Here is a 23,674-nt window from a genome sequence, read left to right as displayed (position 1 = left end):
AACGTGTTTTCTGGACACAAGAGAGAATTTTCTGCTTGGAACCAGCATCCTAAAGGAAAGCAGATTATTCAAAACCTAAATGTTTACAGTTTGGGTGTCTTCAGTCAGCATGGCAGCATGCCAAGTTGGAAATCTTGAGGAATGATGTTGTTATGCAATCATTATCACGATTAGATCATTACTCTCTGCTCATTATCTCCTCGTTATCACTGCAAAATGGCGCACACAAACAGTGTGAATGTCCTCAATGAGCTTCTGTACGTTATCAAACAGTGTACATGTCAGAACATAATGTCGGCCTGTGAACTCATTCTCGTAGAAACTCGGCACTAGTCTACACTCTAGTCGTTTTAACATTACTCTCTCCAGTCTTAACAATATATAGCCTATATTTTGATAACTTCACTAAGTGTACTTTTTGTTTTCCAGTTTTGTAGTGTGGTGGTGTTTCAGTCCATGTGTGTGATGATGATGGACGAGTGGGGGAATGGGGGAGAACAAGTATTGGACTTAGTACTGTCCTCATCATAATGATACTCATTGCATGCTCTCTCTGTCTCTGTATCTTTCTCCATCGATTAGTACTTTATGATTTTTTTTAACAACAGTGTATCTTCTTCTCATCAGCATGGAAATGCTTCTAATAACAGTGACATACGAGTATAATAAAGAATTTGATGTTTTTTTTTTTACCTTTGCTGTCCATTGTCTTTCTTTCAGGATGTCTTCCATAACGTGTGAAACAGAGATGAATCACAGATTAATTATTTGACATTAAATATACATTTTAAATTATTTTGAGTTAAAGTGACACACACACACGCACAGTACACTAAGATGTAGGTTTTAGGACATGCTGAGTGCAGCTATAACACACTATACACATGTTGATAATAATGCTATGATGCTATAATAACTATAAGAGCCTACTTTGGCAGCTAGTCCTCTGTTCTGAAAGCCTATGTAGTAACATGGTGAGAGCGGCTGCTGTCAATTTGGGGATCCATCCTGGTTTGGAGTTAGAGGTGTTTCTTCTCTGTTCCTCCAGGGTTCCCACACACTCCTAGAAAAGTAGTTGGATTTTAAAGTGTTTTCTAAGGTCTGGAGAAGTTATGAAAAATGTAATGAAATGACTGTAAAAATGTAGGCCTACTTGAGTTTAAGGTGGAAAAACAAACTGCTCAAATAGTGTATGATGGTTACCTTTTTGCCTAATACGGTGTCATTTTCAATTTTGTCATTGACATTTTAAAAGGAGTCATGGAGAAGTCATCAAAGAGTTTTGGAATGTCACCTGTGAAAATGTGTGTGAACCGGTTTCTCTCGAAACCTGTCAGGCTACATGGGCTACACAAGCATTAATCCGTATTTTGTCGACCTCTGCTGGCAACCAAAGGAACTGCAACAATACCGACAGGTTTCTGGCACTGTGTGAAAAAATGATCGTGTAATTTTCACAATGAAGATAAAGTCAGCTGATTGTAGCAGAGATCTAACAGAAACATTTTGTGTTATATGGAATGGGAATTAGTTTAATTTGAAATGCTGTTTTGTTTGATTGTAGACTGGTTTTGTATGTGAAAACTTAAAATAATAAATATTTTTGGAATGTGATAACAAGTTGGGATTGTGTAGAAAAGTTTGCGGGCATTCCGGGTGATGTAATTGATCAAACTTTGGGCATTTGCCGTCCCTCACCCTGGTAGTTTTGTGTCGCAATCGAAGGTCAGCGCAATCTTGAGCTTGATTGGCCCAGACGCTCTAAGACCCGCCCACCTGGCTTCCACATGGCCTCTCGCCGCTCTGATTGCGCCTCGTGCCTGCCACTCAAACCGGCGCTAGCCAATCGGGCGCAATTGTCCTTTTCACTCGCGTCACGCTCTCTCTCTCCTCCTATTCAAGATGTCTGCCGCGGCTGCGTTCCCCATGTGTGTACGAGCAAGCCGGGGCCTCTTGAGGCTGAGGAGCGGCGCCCTGGGTGCCTCTGCCCCGGCTGTGGGGGACACTGTACGGACACTCTCCACGGACAAGCCGGGGGCTGTGGCTGGGGATGGCAGCGCCACGGGCGGCCTGGCCCAGGCGATCCTCCAGGAGAGGCTCCAGCAGCAGCAGAGGAGCCAGGTGAGCGGAGCGGAGCGGGGCAGCCTGCCTGCTGGGTGCGCTCGTTTCTCTGGGTCTGCTCTACCGTGTTGGCGGGGAGACAGAATGTTATGCAAACCGTTTTAACATTGAATAGCTAACGTATCATCAACGTCATTTTGACTAGTCGTAATTACATTGTGACTAGTCAGGATTTTCATTCAAGATATCTAACGTGCCATCTTCTTGGTCAAAAAGAACAATATCCAGTTATTCACATGACATTCTTCGCATTCTTCCTGTCAGAAACGACGATTGTGGATAGGAAGAATGTCTCGTGAATATCTGAAATGTTCTTTTTGACTAGGGATAATTGGATGACGGATACCTGCAATACATAACACACTAGATGTTAAAACAAACCGCTTGCTGCTCGTGTGTTTGAATGTGAAGCCCCGCTCGCCCGGGCTGTCAGCAGTAGTTACATCTGTGCCGCTTAACTGACATTTCCAGCCTCAGGTTAGGCAAGCTAGCTTACATGGCTGTTTCTAGCTAGCCTCTGCCTCACAGACAGGCAGTGTTGTTTACATACAGCACACGTTATTAACGCCATTTGTTTTGTGTTGATTCGCGACAGATGTCAGCTTCACAAATGTTTGAAATTGATAGTTGTACACAAGTCGCACCGCCTCGCATCATGTGTCCCACATTGAATGAATGAATGAACGTGACAGAGAAGAGGCTAACAGGTTGCCTGGCTAATGTTAGCATGCCTGTTGTATGTGAATGTGATGAGATTGACAGGCTGACTGGCTGGGCTGACAGGTTCTGTGCTTCTGGAACAGACACATCACATGAGCTCAGTGTCTTTGCCAACTATGTTAAAAGTCTGGGGCGGTCTTGATCTGGATAGCTAGTTAGATACATGAGTTAGCCTTCAGCTAGCATCAGTTTGGTCATGCTAATGCTTGCTATCCTATCCACAGCTGTTTTAACATGATCTTATCTGCATGTACCAGCTCTCCAGACACATACTGAATGAAGCTTGTCTACCAGAGCTAATGTCTGTCTGTTGTAGTTGTAGTAGTTAGACAAATACTAGCCAAGGTTTGTGTTGCTTTTGAAGGTCAGATTAACCCCCGCCCCCTGCCTGCTTTAGAGTCCCAGAGCCTAGCTGACACACACACACACACACACACACACACACACACACACACACACTACGCACCATGGGCTTGACCTGTTGTTGTTGGGAGGTTTAGGGTAAACTATAGCTCACCTGTATGTTACCACGTCCCCTTAACCCACATAATGTACTGTCCATTTCTCTAATACTGTGTTGTTACATACTGTATAGGTGACTTTACATTTAAATCTATAGGATGCGTAAGTTGTTCTTTCATTCTGTGGTGGATATATGGTGGTGGCAGTAAAATGAAAAATGTGTTCAGCTCTCAGTACTTTTGTAGCTTCTAACTCAGTGATACTCACCCCAAGGCTCTAGAGCCACATGCAGCTCCTCTGTGGGTAGTTCTTTTAAGTCCTACTTAAAATAAAGTAAATAAAAATAAAAAGGGAGGAAGGGGACTTTTTTGGATTGTGGCTCTTGCAAAGATTTTCGTTGTCAATGTGTTTTCTGAAAATCACATTAAAAAAACGCATTTAAGCTTCAAAAGTCATAAAAGTGTTCCTCGTTTGTGAAGAGTATCTTGCTGTTGTCCAGGGCCAGCCCCCTCCTTCAGGGGGCGAGGGGGAGCGAGGGGGGGAGCAGACAGATGATAAGAAACAGAAGGAGAACACCGCCTACGCCAAGAAGATTGTGCTGCGGCTGGCCGGCCTCATGGGCCTCGGCGGCGCCGTGGGCATCGTCTACATATTCGGTGAGTACGTTAACGTTCTCTTTGTGCCCTGTAGAAATACTGAAGTCCTGGAATGTTTGTGAATTTGAGAAACTTCAAAAAAGCCCTAGACAGTTTTTTTTTAAGATAAATGCATACCCCTGGAAATAATTTTTTGAACTTCAAAGAATAATCTGCAGTCCCAGGCCATCCCAAAAGGCAATGGATCTTTCTTTCCATTCATCTTTCTCAGCAACCCCTCCCCACCAAATCATGTGGGAGTGAAGACGTCGTAAACACTGTGTGTGATTGGTCAGCACCTTCCTGTTTAGGAGGACCGCCCACGTGGGTGGAGCTTGGGGCTGTCAGACAGAGACACTGACACTGTCTTGAGGGAAGGAAAGGTAGGGAGAAACGCTCCGATAGATAAAGAGTCTTATATCATCTGTCTGTAAGGTAGAGTTGTGAGAGTGAAGCCAGAAAAACAGTCAGTCAGTCTGGATCTGATCCCTGTGTAAACAGTCAGAAAAACAGTCAGTCAGTCCGGATCTTATCCCTGTGTGAACACTCCACTCTGTTTCGAGGCAGTGACGGCTGTCAGCTTGTCCGATGGAGGGTCAGAAGGAGCCACAGTTTTGGAGGAGAATCAGAATATAACGTTCGATCTGAACTTTCTGGAAGCTTGGAGGAGAATCAGAATATAACGTTCGATCTGAACTTTCTGTCAGGCAGAGAGCGGCTATTAGCCACGCTTTTGGAGTCGGCCTGTAAGAGAAGACGGCGTTAAAAAGGGCTTTGTGACAAGGCTGTGGGCAGAAACAGTCAGTAAGTCAGAGTGACAGATGACTGTCACAGTAAGCGCTTCCCGTCAGGTCAGAAGCAGGCTGAGCGGTGGAAGATAACCACCAGGAACCTAGTGATAAACTCACTGGGACACAGAGCGCACTGACCGTTTCATCTGCTGGATTCAAGAGTCTGGGGAACTTTTTTTTAATTTTTTTTTTTTTACCTCCAGGCTTTTTGAGGACCTCACGTTGTTCTGCGCTCGGACACAGAAGATGGAAAAGGAATCTATTTGTATTTCTCCCCCACATGTTTTTTGGAAGACATCGTTTGGATGCTTTTGGATGTACAAACATTATTTTAGTTGTAGATTCCTTGTTTTTTTTGTTTTTTTTACATCTTTTCCGCTTTGTCGTCATCTCGGTCATATTGTGGAATATTTGGATGCATATGTTTGAGTACACAATCTGGAATATACGTTGGAATATTTGGGATATACGTGTGTCACTGCCGTGTGGAACCATCCTGGGATGCTATCGGATTCTGGATTATTTTGTTTGGCTACCTGTGAAGCTGTGTTGGTAACAGACCAGCAGATCTGATCTGGCCTCTAACACTATCATTTTTGGAAATGTTGTGAGTTTGAGAATTTTATCTCCCTTCTTTCTCTGTTGATGAATGTCTCAGAATCTTTCTCCATACTATGATAATACGGCAGAAATTATGATACGAAAAAAGTGGATGTCGGCACACTGGAGTACAGCTCCCAATATTTATTTACTACAAAATAAATACTCCATTGAAACACAGCAGAAATACCAGTGAAATTCAGGGTTCATATACAGGTCTAGAAATTCTGTAAATTGTAAAATTTGTTTGGTCATTTCTAGCTCCTGATAAGATTGGATATTGCACAAAAAACTAAGGAAAAAAAATATATCTAGATGATGAAGAATCATCTATACTATAGATTATTCTATAGACGGATATGGCAGAGATTGTAGGAGCAATCGCACTGACTGAACGCCAACGTCTTCCAAATAAATCAAGAAATTCAGGTCTGGAAAAAATCTGGAGTTTATAGATTGAAACTGTGCAGGAACCCTGGATATCATCTTTGAGTGGTGACGATAACAGTGTTGTTTTTCCTCCTTTGTGTTTCCTTTCAGGTAGTAACTCAGTGGACGAACAAGGAAACACGGTAGGTTTTCTGTCACACACACACACAGACACACACACACACACACACACACACACACACACACACACACACACACACACACACACACACACACACACCATTCACCCAGGTGTGATCCTGCTCACATTTCATTGGCACATATTATCATATTCACTTTCAATGCATGTGGTTTTGAAGGTGACAACTGGCTAACTAGGCAGTGAACACACCTTCACCAGTCCTTTCAGGTTAGAAATAGACACTTGTTTTCCTATTGACTAGATCCAGGCCTGAAACGACCTGGTGACTTGCACGGGCCACACTCGGCATGCTGCTGCGACTTGCGGCGGTCCGCTTGGAGAATGTGCGAGTACGGGAACGTAGCGCACTTCAAAGAGCACACTTTTCACACCGTATTTGATGTGCGCTTCTGTTTGGCTCACTTCACAGTTCTGTGTGACATGTGTTCTGTCTGACAGAGGTGGAGATCCGGAAAGCAAAGGTACACTTCTGTGGCTTTACATGACCACGTAGAGTCTACATTGTAGAGTCTACACACGGTCATAGACTCCTGTTGATATTATGAAGGCTGTCCTGACAAAGGGCAGACTTCTGAGGCGACTGTAACCTGGTCTTTGTCAGTTGTCAGAGGTGTTAGTATGGGGAAAGGGGTAGGGAGCATCAAAGGGCACACTTATCTCACCTTCAACATCCCCTAACTGCTAACTAGTGACTCGCGGGCACACTTGGCAGGTAGTTGAGACAAAGGCTTTGTTCCAGGTGTGAGGTCGGGAACGTCAGGAACTTCAAAGAGCTATCATATCACTTCACTGCTGTTGATATTTCATTTGATAGCTATTCAATACTTTTACCAATTGTCTTCTGCAAGCTGAAATTCTATCTGAACGTCACCTCCAGAAGGCGTGAAGGTTCCGAGTTGCAATAGGAAGGAGGAGGATAGCAGCAGCAGTCTGAAAACCTTCAACAGCTTTAAACAGTCCAGCAAGTCTAGAACTGGATCCCCACCACTGACCTCAACTGGTTGATCAACCTGCTGTCAACAGCCAAATATGGAACCAGATACCGCGTCTTGAGCAGACCTTTACGTCACAACGGGGCCATCCTTTAATAGTCTTCTTTTTTTAATCACCCTTTTTTTAGGAGGCCATTTTCACGTCAGAAGGCTTTGTGTTGTCCTGATGAAAGACAGGATCTGTCTTCAGAGGTGTTTGTCTGGGAAGACTTCAAAGGGCACACTTCTCTCACATTGCATCCTTTTATTGCTACTAAGGAACCAAACTTCTCACGATGGCAACCTGCTAAGTGGCCATTGTCATTGATGTGTAGCTGTTAGCCTGGGAAAGTAGGGTTGTCCAAAGTGACCGCCCCTCCCCCCCTCCCCCCTTATCAGGTTATCTGAATCTGAATATTACAAAATGCCCCACTGATTCACGACAGGTCTAAAGTCATGTTATAGCAGTCGGGGCCACTTGGTGACAAGCAAGACAACGGTAAAACGGACAGGTTTTTGTATTGAGTTTGGCGTAACACATACTGTATGTGAGAGCAAGGGCGGTACCCCCAGCGTTGCATAGCAACAACACTGTCAACAAGCCGGAAGTTGACCGCGAGAATGTCCTAGAACTGGTGCGCCCCAATATCTGATGTGTTTTGTGACAGCATGCTATACGTTATTTAGAAACATTTTCACAAAGCTTTGTGAGGTGAAACGCTGGATATTGATTGATTGATTGAAACGATTTATTTCAAACAGTTAAAACGATACATAAAATGAAAAAAACAGTAAACATAACAGTCCAATAGACTTCAGCAAAAGGAAAATACGTAAACTCCAACATAAAGAAAAGGCGAACTGTTTGAAAAGGGGCCGGAAGAAGCCTAGGCTTATCGAGTCCTGCCCCCAAATCATTCATAAACAAATTGTATACATCCATATATATATGCATATACCAACTCCCACACTCCTCCACACACGCTCATGTATACACATACATACATATATATGTATATATATACACATACGTATACAAACTTACCCATACACACACAATATCATAAATCAAACCACATATCCCTATCAATACTTATTCCTAATAATACATTCCAATAACCCAATGCTTTGATATTAACTTGTGTTGTACCAATGCATATAAGAATATATACAATGTACACAACAATTCTATACATAATGTACATTACAATATACATCATGCACACCATATATTATACATTATATACATAATGTATATTACAACATACACCATATACAACAATATTAGTTTCTTGAACATTGTCTGATTTCTCTGGTACATTTTGCGGTGCTCACTGCTCATCACACCAGCCATGTTTGATGCAGTTTATTTGAACTTTGGAGCGTTTCCTCCTTTTTAGTTGGATTTATTCATCCAGGTGAGAACAACAATGAGTGTGGAATCACATCTGTGTTTATTGATGTGGGAAAGAAGACTCCTCTTGTCTCTCTGCTCCTCCCGGGCCGTTCACTTCCTCATAGCTCGAGCTAATTAGCTTCCTTCAAAGGACACACTTCTCCCACTTGACAGGACACACTTCTCATGTCATTGTGATATCTGTCTTGTGCCAGTCGTCAGAGTTTTGAGTGTGCAAACGTGTGCAAAGGCACACTTCTATCACCTTCTGATCCTGTGATCTGTTATTTTCTTCAAAGAAGACATTTGTTCAGCAGGACTAGGACATGTGGCGTGTGCCAGTGCTGTCTTTAAGGTGTCTGGGAAGCTAGTTTCCTTCAACATGTCCCCTCCTCTAATTCAAAACACACTCTGAGTGTGCTTTGTAAATGGCCTTACTGATGCACGTTGGAGGAGAAAAAAGGCGTTTCAACAACAAACGAAGCAGCAAACCTTGTATCAAAATACTTGTGATGTTAAGATTACATATGGAGTGAAACAAACTGTGGCTGTAAAGCATTACTGAAAATTAATATTAATGTTAACGTTACAATGAGTTTTATTTTGAAAGTCCTAAAGCGGATGACCTACTTACATTCTGGCTGACTTGACACTGGTTCAGTAAGCGCTGCACTGATAGTCGTCTCGCAGAGACGCTTTTATTATAATTTTCTGTCTGCATATTCCGTCAATGTAAAGACGTTTTAAATGAATGAACTGTTAAGAAAGCCGAATTTCAGCCTGTGGGAATCAGTGACTCGCGCCGGACCAACATTTATATCGGCAGCCGTTCACAGGCGAGGCGTTGATCACCCGGGACGGTTGCAGGGTCGTTCTATCGGCATGGCAACTTTTAGACCGAAGAAAATGCCAGTAGTTTGTGGATATTGGTGACATTTTTGGCCACAACGGGGCTTCGGTTATTGTACTTCATATTAAAAAAAAAACGGTTAAAAGTTTGGATACTACTCAAGGACAGATTTGCGAGGATTTGGGAAAAGTGGATTGAGTTTATAACACCTAAAAGACGAGACTTTGTATAGAACTTTGTACCTCTTATGACTGTGTCAAACTAGTAGAGCATCCCCTCTATCTCTGTTGTTTTTTGTTTTTGTTCTTGTTTGTGTGATTTGTTTTATGTCAAGTAAATAATATAAAGAAGGAAAAGTGTTGAAAGGAGTAGGTAATGTAACAAGAAATACTTTGGTTATATTGGAATCAGGTTGAGCCTATAAAACTGCACAGTTGCGAAATGTATGAAAAGGTACGAATGTGAACTGATGAATGAAAAATAATGAAGGGCTACTCTACTCTGTAAAATGTTCAACTGAAATTAATGTGAAAAGACTTTTCTAAATAAAAAGAGAATTACAAAAAAAAAAAAGTTTGGATACTAAATGAGGTTCTGTCCACAGGCAGGTCATGGTCAGCTACAGTACAGCAGAGAGCCTCTGGAACCTCTGCAGCTGGCAGCCATTCACTTGCTCAAGGACACTTCAGCAGTGAACGGCTTCAGCATGGGGCTCGGACCTCTCTCACGAGGCCACTGTGCTTCAGCATGGGGCTCGGACCTCTCTCACGAGGCCACTGTGCTTCAGCATGGGGCTCGGACCTCTCTCACGAGGCCACTGTGCTTCAGCATGGGGCTCGGACCTCTCTCACGAGGCCACTGTGCTTCAGCATGGGGCTCGGACCTCTCTCACCAGGCAACATGAGTGTCCTGAACATTGGGCCCACATGTCACTTGTAATGGCTGTGAAACAGTCCTTCTTAAACTTAGTCTTAGACGTTGGATTTGAGAGTCTTGTTATTTCAGTTCCAGTGTAGATGTGAGCACACAGGAAACAGGAAGCGTCCTGCTCTCCGTACTGTAATGCAAAGTAAGGCCTTTCCTTCCCGTTCCCACACATTATAAAACCTTGGCCCAGTATCCTGTCGAGCCAACAGGCCGACTAAAACACTTCAAAGGCCGACCGGGCACACTTCTGTCTCCTTCGTGCTCCTCTGTTGTGCCCCCTTCAAAGGGCACACTTCTGTCACCTTCGTGCTCCTCTGTTGTGCCCCCTTCAAAGGGCACACTTCTGTCACCTTCATACTCCTCTGTTGTGCCCCCTTCAAAGGGCACACTTCTGTCACCTTCATACTCCTCTGTTGTGCCCCCTTCAAAGGGCACACTTCTGTCACCTTCTCATGTCTCCCTGTGCAGACACACTTCTCTCAGCAGGCTGTGAGGTGTGCTGCTGGGAGACATGAGAAGCCACTTACTACCTCACCTTGTGTTTGCGTCCGCTAGCACGGCCCTATTTCAGTACTACTTTGATTGCATTGAGATTAAATTCCAATTTGAGAAATGTTTGCTACTTTGACCATCGTGTGTTCTGTAAGCTCCAGTTCAGCATCCTCTCCATAGAGGGCGTAAACGTGCACATCAGTATATTTAAGAGGGTTAATCTTGCTGTTGTTGACGGTGGACTTCTGCAGCAGTCTTTGTCAAACAGCTGAAAACATCCAGTACATGTTGAACTGCATCAAGTCTACCTTGATGCCATCGCATTCTACCTTAGGGAGCGTCTTCCATGCTGTTACCTTGATGCCATCGCATTCTACCTTAGGGAGCGTCTTCCATGCTGTTCTGTGCTTCACTGAGTGGTGAGACGTGTTGGCATGGGAAAGCTAGGGCCCTTCACATGACACACTTATGTCGCCTTGCATCCTAGCTAGGCGTTGTGCTCTCTTCAAAGGACACACTTGTGTCACTGTACGGGTCGTCTCTTCCTCCAATCAGTGCGTGTCAGGAAATGGACATTTGTTGCGCTGGTGAAGAAGAAGGGCACTTCTCTCCCATCTCGTGTCCTTCAAAGTGCACACTTGCTCCAGCCAGGTGTGATGGCAGATGGGAGTGTGCCAGGCACGCGCCTGCTGTCGCACACGACACATCTGATTGGCTTTGGATAACACGTCTGCCTTCTAATTGGCTCCGTCTTCCTGGAGTCACAGCCATTGATGATAAGAGAGGTGATTATCAATTTGAAACTTGTCTTTGTGAAGAATATATTACTTCCAAGTCATCTTGAAGAGAACAACACTCATCAAGAATTTGAGTGCAGAGAATGTATCTTTGGAGTTTGAGGTGGACTAAAGATCAGAGAACCTCCCTACAGTTTGAAATGGACTGTGTGTTTTGTCGTTGCACCATCTAGACCAGGGGTTCCCAACCTTTTTTTGTGCCAAGGACCGGTAGATACATGGGAAAAAAAGTCGCGGACACGTTGTCAATTTTAATGGTTTTAGTTACATATATATTTACTCACCAGGTGGCGACAAAGGGTAAAAACAGCCTTTTGTGCTGTACTGTATGTAGCCTATACAGTATTTATGTTTTTGTTTCAACTACAAACATAAATAAACATCAACTTGAAACTATGTTTTAACTACCACACACAGCCTATAATGTTATAGCCTATGTTTATTATTATTTTTATTCGATTTTTTGGACCGGGCTCACGGCCCGGTACCGAATGCGTTGCAGCCCGGTACCGGTCCACGGCCCGGTGGTTGGGGACCCACTGATCTAAATCTATAGCTGCCAGCAAAATGAGTAAAATGTACGATTTCTCTATGATTTCAATGACTAGAAGTTAGCCCAAGGAGAGAATATAGTGCATATACTTTGTAATAGCTTTCACTCTGTCCTGTTATCTCCCCATCTACATCATATTATACTCGCGCTGTTCACGTCAGCTGCGTCGAGTCACATTTTTGGGGAGCTGCACGCCGCCTACAACGGCAGGCTATAGCGCACGCGGCAAAGGGCTTCCACGCCCGAGACCCCGACTTCCGAGACCCCGAGTATATATTTTGCTTTTGTGTTGACTGAGTGAGAAGTCCAGATCCTATCAGAGGGAACTGTTATATTACTTTCTGTACCACCTTCACTTTTGGTTGCTAGGTGTTTTTGTAGCCTCTTTGACGAAAAAGTGGCTTGTTTCCCAAGAGCATGAAAAGTTCCCGTAGGAAGGCCGTGGGAAGCCGTTCCTCTGCTCCTCTCCCAGGCTGAGCTGAGCCCCCCCAGACAGACGTACTACTGAGGTGTGGAGAGCTTTTATATGGCCTTTTCCACACCTTAGCACCACACTGCCCAACACTAAAGAGCAGCTGAGGAGCATCACTCACGTCAATTCACTGCTCTATGTTAGCAGTTGGTCTCCTTCTAATGAGCTATTTTCACTGCTTTGTCAGGTCTCATGAGAAGAGGTCCTGACAATGCTCTCACAGCACAGCAGACAGTATACGGCATGTCACCCCCCCTTCTTTCTGCCCCAGCTTTCCCACCAGTCTACACTGCTGTCTGTTCATACAAGCCAGTAGTGATGCGTGGGTCAGGGTTTTTTAACGCCCGCACCAACCCAACCCGTCATCGGAGCGAGTCCGCCCCGCCCGCCCCGTTAAAATATCTGAAAATGCAAAACCCAACCCAATCCAGCAGCCCGCAAACGGCCAATTTAATGTAATATGTCTCTGGACTCACGATGAGCGCAGCAGAGCTCTCCAATGTGTCCAAACTCGTCTCTCGCCTTCTCTCTCTCGCAGACAGACGCACACATGCGTGCCGGCGCTCTGGATGCGTTGCGCGGCTGCTTTCATTTCGTTGAGTGCTTCGTCTCTCGCTGTTACAAACTCTCGATTATCGGTCTCTCCTCGATTAATCCAAGGTCTTCATATGGAGGTGGCAGGTAGAGGAGATAGGCTACAGAAACAGTTCTTATTCTTTCGCATTTCTTTGAATTACCTCATGCGCTCTCAATTGTTCACAGCCTACTCACGTTGCAGTAAAATTGACAAATACATCACATTCGAGTCCACACAGAAGATCTGCGGTCGCGTTCGTTTTATGGACACTTCAAATAATAATTACAGCGAATAATCCTTCCAAAATGTTTGTTTAGAGAGCACATAGGCTACCTCATGTGAAGCGTTTCTTTACTAGTGCAGCAGGTGCAGATGGCTTCAGACTCGCTGATTGTGTGTACGTGTGAGAGAGAGTTCACATCTTAATAAAGGGTTACTCTGTGTGTTTCACTGCTCTAACTAAATTATATTTTAATGTTGCTTTGTCACATTCTGAGCCTGCCCCGCCCACACCCGTGATATTTTCATAATTTGCCAAGACAAGCCAAACTAAAGCTAGAGAGTGATACTTGATCTGTTCAATAAGTGATTCTAGGCCTTTATCGTATAAGAGTGTAGAGATGGAGGTTACTAGGTTAGCTAGAGTGTTGCTAGCCTGAATTGTTTTGTTCAGTTCATACAAAGTGTCTGAAGTGGGAGTGCGTGTGGTTGAATAGTTTTGTTCACAGGGCTCCGGACTAACTTTTGGTTTTGCACTGGTGCACCAAACTTTTTCATTTAGGTGCATCACCACATCATTTAGATGCGCCCACGTTTTTCACCGTGCCTTTTGGCGCCACAATAATACATTTTAAGCGTTACCTTCTTTGTCATTTTGTATACATATTGGTACTTTCTTAAAGGTGATACTCTTAAAGATTTTGAGGAGTGGCTGCACTCCTGTGTCACGCTAGCGATAATAATACGACTTCCAGTCGGATATTTTTTCAAAATAAAACGATTCTGCACTGCACAAGTCTAAAGCACACAGGAGCCATTGAAAAAGTTTTCTTTTGGTATTTCCCTGTCTTTCTGTTTGTGCATGATGAGGGGGGGGGGGTGAGATTGACACAGCGCGCTGTGGCACACACACACACACACACACACACAGACTTGCTAAATGTTAGGTGCACCGGTGCGACCAATGATAATATTTAGGCATACTGGCAGATTTTAGGGTGGGAAAATGCGCCTAAATGGGTGCACTCTGGAGCCCCGGTTCAGTTCACAAAGTGTCTGAAGAGGAAGTCAATGTGGTTACAAAGTGTCTGAAGAGGAAGTCAATGTGGTTACAAAGTGTCTGAAGTGGGAGTCAATGTGGTTACAAAGTGTCTGAAGAGGAAGTCAATGTGGTTACAAAGTGTCTGAAGTGGGAGTCAATGTGGTTACAAAGTGTCTGAAGTGGGAGTCAATGTGGTTACAAAGTGTCTGAAGTGGGAGTCAATGTGGTTACAAAGTGTCTGAAGTGGGAGTCAATGTGGTTACAAAGTAAGTTGCATAATAAATATTGCCTTGAAATATAATGATAATACCATCCTGAACTAATGTGCCTCTAAGCAATATAGAGAAGGATTACGTTTCAAATTAAATTGTCAATGGACTAAACACAGCCAGAAACTGGAAAATACAGATGCATTCTTGCCCTATGGCCACTAGATGGAGTCCTACACCCCATTCTGATGAGCCTCATGTGTGACCTGACCTTTGTCCCTGTGTGGCGCCCTAACCCTCAACCAATGCTCTAAACCAGTGGTTCCCAAAGTGGGTTCTGGGAATCCCTTTAGGGTCCTGAGGTGGGTTGAGGAATGGTTTAATTGAATTAACTAGAAATGATCCCAATTAGAGAAAACATGAGATCAGCAATTCTATGCTCCTATATTCTCTATTCTCCGCCTGCACAGGTCTGGAGAAAAAACAATGAAAGTGTATTGAGAAAAAATATAAAGATAATTGAGTGAGATATTTAGACATTTGTTGTGGTGTGGAATAATGTTCAGATATCACATGCTTTGATATCACATTACCATTGGTCCTCATTATTAGTCTTGATAATTTGGGAAAGTTTTTCTGCACTTTTGGCATCATGTGTCAACATCTGCACTGTTTTCAACTGCAGAGAACCTTCTAAACAAAATGAAATATTTCAACATTGCTAATATTTTACGTGGAAATTAAAATTGCGATGATATTTGCCAAGATGAACTGAACAGCTCTGTGATCTCACTGATTACACGCTAAAATCTTCAAATTCAGCCAAGAACAACACACCCACCCCCCATTGCTGACAGATGTTGCTGCATATTCATGAGCTATGAAGGGTGACACCGGTGATTGCTAGGCAGAAGTGGTCCGTCAATGAGTGGGTGTGGCCTAAAAAGGTTATTGGGAGCAACGGAGGCATCATTTACATTATTACAGCAAATGGAAAGTCGAGCGAATTCACCAACAAACAATCGCAGTCGGCAGAAGTTACTGGCGTTGATCTGACGGCTGTGTTTTTTTATTGAGCTGGATCTGGCCATGAAACTGGTAAAATATTGTAAAAATATTGAACATTGGCTATTGACGGGTTCAGCCAAACAAATGTCAGTATTAGTATTGGCATCCGACTTCAAAATCCCATAAGCCCCGCCCACTGACTCCTCCTGCCGTCAATCACCAGCAGCATGTTTAACTGTCAACACAAGCGATTGATTTGCAAACGCGCTCCCCCCAGCCGCCGCATCGCAGCCATTGATCGGTCGCGGTGTGCCGCTCACTCGTTTACCCTCAACACCCATTTGATTGATCGCTTTGATTGATTGTTACCAAGCTGTTGTGTCTACAGGTTCTAATCACTTCTTCTTCTCTCTCCCTAACAGATCCCAGATGAGTTTGACAATGGTGAGTGTTGACATCAAATACTCATGCTTGGTGTGTGTGTGTGTGTGTGTGTGTGTGTGTGTGTGTGTGTGTGTGTGTGTGTGTGTGTGTGTGTGTGCGTGTGTGTGTGCGTGTGAGTGTGTGTGTGTGCGTGTGTGTGTGTTCGTGTTGCTGAACTTCCCTCTTTAAAGTACTTGATGAACTGGCTGGTGTGATTATCACTTTTAACACATTATGCTCACAAGTTGAAAACGGTAGGAGCATCCGAGCACTAGGAATATTCGACTGTTCAATATGAATATTTGACTGTCCAATATGAATATTCGACTATTTTATTATTATTATTATTATTATTATTATTACTACTACTACTCCCTTTTTTTTATTATATATCTTCAGTGATTATTTTGACCACATTAACAGTCAATTGCCGCATATTTGAATTGCCGACGTCGGGATAATGGAGTCTGAATGAGACGGGCAGGACACATTTATTTTTTAAATTAGGCTCTTAGCCTATTTTTGTTATTTCACCCTTTAAAACATGTAGCGTAAAGGACATTGCTGCTGCTTTGAAATGACATGTCCAGTGCCTAGGCTACAGTTCTTCTCAAGACTAATAAAGCCTAAATAAGTCTAAACTAGAAATAACTTATTAATTTAGATTGTTTGGGGGGGGGGGGGGGGGGGGGGCTATATAGTGTCATGTCATGAATCAATGCCACTGGTCACCCTTCACGTCTCTGTGGGTTTTACAAAATGCAACCAATGGAAAAGCATTAAAACGATCTTGTGAGTAATTCTCGTAACGCCATTCGCCCTCGATCTGTCACTCAAACCTCGGAGCTCCTCCCCTTCCCCCGTCTGAAGCCCCTCCCTCAGGCAGGACCCGGAAAAGACACACGGGCAGACGCGCTGCTATTTCTGATATCCTTTTGTTTCATCCTGGCTTCCTCTGACGTGAAAATGTTTTCCAGTTCCCCCCAGGCTGCAAACTTCTTTAAACATGCAAATCAAAGTGGTTTCTGATGAGAATAAAGTAACGTTAACGTGACGTTATGTCAGACTGTTCATGACAGAGCCCCTGACTGGGCCATGGGAGATCCCACTGCTCGTGCTCCCCGCGCCCCAGATTGTCAATAACCGTCTTTTTGAAGAGAGCGAGTGGCACGCTACCGAACGCTAACATTAGATGCTAATCGTGCATTCCTTTATAACTGGGGACTGGTAATCTTACGACTTCAAAGGTCATGAGCTGGGACGGTGACGTCATCAGAGCTGGTATTTCCCAGTCCAAACTCGTAGGAGCCTCAGCAGCCCCGACCGCAAAAATCCAAGATGGCTGCGCTGCGCAACAACAGTAGTAGTAATCGTAGTAATATTGTAATATTGTTTGTATGTGCAAAATGACGCAAAATGCCATGTTGTCAATTGTTATTGCCAACAATGGCTAGCCTGGCTAGCGACTGGATCTGACCAATGAACAGTGAACTTCCCAGCTCAAGTTTTCTGCAAATGGAACGCTAGCAAAACGGATGTGATGTCATTTAGCCTCCACATCCCAGTTATTTTGTGATAAAGGAACGCACGATAACTAGCGATGTCATTCATCCCAGCCACCTAACGCTAGCTAGCTACAACTCTTGTCTGTAGCTTTGTCTCCTCTGTACAAATCTTTCGTCTGACACATTTTAATTCCATCTGATTATGTGACTCTTGTCATGAGTCACATGACGGCGTTAGCCAGCTCTGGTTAACGCTTAACATTACAGACACTTTTTGTGGCTGTCGGCTCTGTGCCTCTGTGTCGGTCTACGTAGCCCTTCCGCTGACGAGTGTATCGCACCACAGCCCCTAAATCAAGCAATGCCGTGCTAATTTTCATGCCGTGGTCATCCTTCTGAGCTGCTTTGAACGCAACACTGAAAAACGACCACAGCATTGAAAATGAGCACGGCAGTAAAATGAATTGAACAATTCAAATCTGTATTCGCACGTGTCCCTAATTAAATTTTACAATTTGCACGGTTCTATTTTTAGTAACAAATGTGAGTGAAATGCTCGCACTGTCGAGCCCCGACATCATCAGTCACCACTGGCCACCACTCGATGACGTTGACGTCATCATCGCTCTGGCAACCACTCGACGATTGTGGGGCATGACATAATCAGTTAGTATGACGTCATCAGGATGGTGGGTGCATTTTTTCTTTTTTCACACCAGATTCATGCCAGACCATTGAAGTGTTCAGGCAAATTTTCCGAGGCGATTGGTGCAACGGTGGTGCGCCTCGCAACTCCGGACAGACGCACGGATGCACACACGGCTCTCCAATTATAGTAGTAGGATAGGATGTCATCGCTCGATTTCCTTGGCCCGTGCCGTGGTTCAACCCGGGGCCGGTACACTCAGACCAGCAATCACGGGTTCAACCAGGGCCATGCGGATCTTCTGGTGCTGAATATTGGAGTCATCGAGACTAATGGTCACCTTCACCCTGTCAAACATGTGGAAAGTGTGCTGCATTACTGTCAGAGTGGGGCGCTCTTCATCAAAAATCAGGTTTGGGCCGCTCTTGCCCTTGCCGTCAAAGAAGACCGTCCCCTCCAGTCCAAACTTTGGGATGAGGACAATGATTGCGTTCTTCCTAACAAACAAGATGAATCCCTCCTCGTTCAGTTTGCCTCGGCTCTTGAAGAACAACTGTGTGTGGAGGGCGACGGACGCCCTCTGTGCGTACTGTGCCATCTTGTGTCTGTAGTTGAGGTTGTTGCAGAGGGCGGACTGCTTGTGTTTGTCCATCAGCTCTGGGTAGGTGCTGTCTGCTCCTATGGCCACCGCCAACAGACGGTGTACTATGATGTCCGAGTACCTCCTAATCGGTGACGTGAAATGTGTGTAAATGGGCGCGGCGAGACCGTAGTGGTGGAAGTCGTGGTCCATGCCTGAACAGAAATATACAGCCTGGGTCATGCAGCGAGTGGCCAAGATCCGCAGTAGAGTGTTGAAGTAAGCAAAGCCGTCCACCTTGGCCACATCGAGGGAGTCGGCCAATGCCTTGGACGAATCCGTGCGGATCTCCAGGCCCATGGACTTGGCAGCCTTGGTGAGGATGTCGTAGTTGGTCGGAAGCGGCGACGGGTGCTTCCTCAGCAGGGCGCACTCTGCGAATTCATCGTAGATCTTCTGGGCGACTGAAATGTTGGCCAGCAACATGAACTCCTCCACCATGGAGTTGGTCTCCATGATTTCTTTGGTCTGGAGGTCACTGGGGTCGTGGGTTTCACTGTCCGTGTGGAAACGGACCTCCAACGACGACAGCGTCAACGCACCTTTCCCTCTCCTCTGCCTCTTGAGGATCTTGGCCAGTTTGTTGAGACCTTGCAGACTCTTGGTGACGTCGTCATCCGTGTTGGTGCCGTCGATCCTCATCTGGGCCTCGGCGTAGGTCAGAGACGCCTTTGAGTCGATGACACTTTTTGTGAAGTGGGTCTTTAGAATCTCAGCCTTGTGGTTCATCTCCCAGATACACGAGAAAGCCAGCCTCTCCACATTAGAACGTAGAGAACAAAGATTGGAGCTGAGCAGCTCAGGAACCATGTCTATCCTCCTGCCGCACAGGTAGACCGTGGTGCCACGGTTGGCAGCTTCTTTGTCCAAAGCGTTGCCAGGTCTGATGAAGTGACTGACATCTGCAATGTGGACGCCCACCTCGACGTTTCCGTTGTCCAGCTCTCTACAGTGCAGAGCATCATCTATGTCGGTACATCCTGGAGGATCCACACTGCACACGGTTAGCTGCCTCAGGTCCTCTCGCACCGCCATGTCCTCCGGTGTGATGGTCCAGGGCTGCTTGGGGAGGAAACTGAGCACGACATGAGAGAAGACCTGGTGAGGGATGTCGTGCTCCATCAGCAGGACCTTGGTCTCGGTCTCCTTATCCCCCGCATTGCCCAGACTGCGCACAAAATGACCATTTGGATATCTGGATTGTTTGGGCCAGCCGTCGATGGCCACCATGATCCTCTGGCCGGTCAGCGTGGCTGCCTGACGCGTCTCGATGTGAATGCGGGGGATGCAGGGGTCGGCCGGTGTGAAGAGGTGCCGAGTTGACTCTTTGATCTGGGGGACATTGAGCATGCCACAGAATGGCCTCCAGTTCCTTTTGATGACCCCCACTACTTTGCCAGTGGGCTTCTTGGCTGCTTCAACCGCTGCGCACCTCAGAGCCTTCTCTCGCTCCTCTTCCTCCGCCGGGTCATCATCCTCGACGCAGCCATCGTCCTGCAGCACCACCGAGGAGGGCGCCACCCACTGATCCCGTGGCAACAGCTCCACGACAACCACATCCTGGTGCACCGCCCTGTTCAGGTTGCGAAGGCCCTGGAGGAGAACCTCGGTGCGGTCTTCCCCCTCTCCCTGGACGACGACCGTTCCCTCCAGGTAGTTGTCTCTGCTGGCCCTGAAGGTGCCCTGGAGGAAGGAGCCACTCTTGATGCCTGCTTGGATTTTGGGCAAGGCGAGGTACTCTGGGAACAGCGACTTGCTGCTATTGATCTCATTCTTCTCGACATTGGCCAACGCCAGGTGATCCACAAGCCCAGGATGGGCTATCAGACTCTTGATATATTCCTCACATGTGTACACCAACAGGCCGCTCTCCTCTGCTTTCTCCTTGTTGCCCTGGTCGTTGGTGAGGAGCACCACCTTGATGAGCCTCTCCGCCTCGGCCTCGTGCGTCTTCAGGTGCTGGCTGTACCATCTGGCCGCCAGTCGGATGGCGCGGTCGTTATGGTCGTTGGCGCTCTCCCCCGGCTCGCGCTCGACGAAAGTCTCTCTGTGGTGTTCGTTGGTAAAGGTATAGAAGTGTTTCTCTTTCTCGTGGATGATGTCCTTCAGGCGTTTGTAGACCGGTGCGCTGCGGTGGCGGACCTCACTGAGGACAGTCTGGAGGATGATCACGTTACGAATGACGGGGTTCTCCAACACGTCAATCTGATGCAAAACCACATTCGTGTCCGGAACCAAGTAATGTGGGAAGGAGCACAGGTTGCTCTCAATAGACGCATCTTTCTGCAGCACCGCGGACTCGTGTTTGCATTCAGTGCAAACTTCACTTCCGCACCAAATATCATCTCTCAGATAGTGTTCACGCACTACTTTCATCACCCCACCCGATCGGGTCTTCTTAACGAAGGTTTTATATTTTGACATGATGACAATATCCGCATCAAAAGAAAAACTGATATTATTTTTTTGTTCTACTAGCTGGCTAGCTACCAGTCATAAGACCTTATATATGCTAATGAGGTCATAGATTGTGACATCATCAGTGATTGCATAAAGCACTGATAATGCCATAGACCATCAGTGATCTCATAAAGCACTGATGTCATAGACCTCACAGGGTTTCCTCTAGATGCATTTAGTAGCGGCGGCCCACGGCTGCTAAATCCTGCCCAGCGCTGCTTCAAAATAACAACATTTTTTGGGGGACCTGGCCAAGAAAAGCAGCATGAAGTTACAGATGCAAATAAACATGACATTATATAGCATCACTTTATATAACATCACTTTTATAGAGAAATAAATGGTGCAAAGCACAAACTGTTATAGACGAGCCGGCGGCAGCGTACGACATGCTTAACCAAAGTCCGGCCCTCGGCCACTGCTGCTGGAAAAAACCCTGGAGGAAACACTGCCTCATATATGCTAATGAGGTCATAGAACCAATGGGGGTTTACAGATCTACTGTCTGGTATCCGCTAGGCTCGCCACACGCAGCTCGCCCGCTACGTGGCCTCGCCCGCTGCTCGGCTGAGCCGTGGCCTCGCCTGCTCTATTGGCATGCGCAGCGCACAAATTCAACTTCGCATCACTGATGACATCACAATGCCTATGACATCACTGATGATGTCACAATGCCTATGACCTCATCAGCGCCTATGACATCGGTGATGTCATACGATGATTTATGATGTCACCGATGACATCACTGATGTCCATCACTGATGATGTCATATACATTGTGATTGCCCAACTTCGCATCACTGATGACATCACACATTGTGGGGCATTACATCAGTGAATATGACATTGTCAGTCGGTTTGACATCATCCGTCACCACTGGCCACCACTTGACGATGATGACGACGACGTCATCACTCTGGCCACCACTCAACCATTGTGGGGCATGCCATCATCAGTTGGGTGGGTATGACATCACTCGGCGATTGTGGGGCATGACATCATCAGTGGGTATGACTTCATCATGGTTTGCATGGCTGCTCAGTAGATGGATTGTGTTCGTTCACTAATACGAAGTTTTGTGCGCTTCGTGGAGTTCGCACACTCAATTTCTCGGTTGGAGACATCACTGATGATCTCACCTGCTGTGTGCCTTTGATGTGTCACTGTTTAAAGCACATTAAAGCAGACTTCTTCTGAGCGTCATCTATTCTAGCCTTTTGCAACTCGTGCTCCTCGTCAGACATCATAGATCTGCACGTACTGGAGCTTCTGCTCGCTCTCAGGGATCATAGCACTTTGTACATGGTGATACATCTGGCCAGACATTTTGAAGGGTGCTGGACCAGTCCTCTTGAACTCCATCATCTTCCCATCTTTGATAAGCTCGGAGGCCATGAATGTGGTCTGTGTGATCGGATCTCGTCCTCAATGCATCTTGCATGCGTTCACACCTGTACTTTACTGAGATCGGATCGCCCAATACTGCTTTTAATACCAGGTGTGAACTAGGGCTGCACGATTTATCGTATTTTCATCGTCATCGCGATATGAAAATGCGCGATGAACACATCGCAAAAGTCAGGTGTTATCGCAAAAAAAAAAAAAAAAAAAAATTTTTTTTTTTTTTTTTTACAGTGCACATGAACGCAACATGCAAGATACCGGCTGAATAAGTGTCCAAATGTTCATGTCATTCTGGCCAATACTCCACTTCTGTTATAACATTTCAGTCTGGAATATGGAATATCTTTCAATAATCGTTATGACTAAAAGGCTAAAAGTAATCTCATGTGTAAGAAATGACTGTTCTACATTGAAGTAAAAATGTAAATAATTAACTTGTTGGTTTTGGATTTTTTTTAGCTTCAAGAGTGCATTTTTGTTCGTATGACCCTCAACACAGGCTTTGAGAATCCCGTGCCACTTACTGATACGTATGCTTAAATTAACACACTCGTATTGCAAAATGAATTTAGGCCCTCACTGTAATACTTCAGAAGTTGAATTTGAAGTTCAGCATTAATACATTTGTCATTTTTTGTCTTAGATTTACCTTTGTGTGTTATTGCAATATAAAACTACATAATTGAGAATCGATTCTAGATTGTGGAATCGAGAATCGTTGGAATTGAGAATCGATTCTGGAATCGGATCGTGACCCCAGGAATCGGAAATCGGATCGTGGCTTAGCCGGATCGGAGCACCCCTACCCATTAATTTTTTTTTAATAGCATTTTTTTATTTATCGCAGGTCATATCGTCATCGCAATATTGAACAGTGTTATCGCACATCGCAACTTTTCCTCATATCGTGCAGCCCTAGTGTGAACAGGGACGCGGAGTTTCAAACTGGCATCAGCTGAAAACAACAAGCAACACAAACCTCTCTAGTGCAAATTAAGTTGCTGATTTGTCGTGTGTGTGTTTCCATTCATCTGTTATTGGCCCAGATGCAAAAACTCTTCTCCTGAACATGTGTGCTTTTATTGACAGCCTGGTGTTCTCGTGTGTGTGTGTGTGTGTGTGTGTGTGTGTGTGTGTGTGAGAATGATGGATGGCTCCACA

General features: G+C 45.2%; 1 protein-coding gene and 1 pseudogene across 2 annotated transcripts; one reads left to right on the top strand and one right to left on the bottom strand.

Annotated features, from left to right (window-relative positions):
- Positions 1 to 1,902: 1,902 nt before the first annotated feature.
- LOC310776295 (mitochondrial import inner membrane translocase subunit TIM50-like) lies at positions 1,903 to 15,889 on the top strand (the record flags this gene model as incomplete). Its single annotated transcript, XM_083636500.1, has 4 exons — positions 1,903 to 2,121; positions 3,803 to 3,959; positions 5,870 to 5,901; positions 15,857 to 15,889. 4 exons carry the CDS (start codon positions 1,903 to 1,905, stop codon positions 15,887 to 15,889), a joined length of 441 nt encoding a protein of 146 aa, XP_083492626.1.
- A 2,357-nt stretch (positions 15,890 to 18,246) lies between these two features.
- LOC310776294 (exosome complex exonuclease RRP44 pseudogene) lies at positions 18,247 to 21,072 on the bottom strand (annotated as a pseudogene). The gene has a single exon. The product of its transcript is annotated as an exosome complex exonuclease RRP44 pseudogene (transcript).
- Positions 21,073 to 23,674: the final 2,602 nt, after the last annotated feature.

Source organism: Poromitra crassiceps (assembly GCF_964638095.1).
Source record: "Poromitra crassiceps genome assembly, chromosome: 5".
Classification (NCBI taxonomy): domain Eukaryota; kingdom Metazoa; phylum Chordata; class Actinopteri; order Beryciformes; family Melamphaidae; genus Poromitra; species Poromitra crassiceps.
The sequence above is the reverse complement of the archived record's forward strand: the minus strand, read 5'-3'. Positions and strand labels throughout refer to the sequence as shown.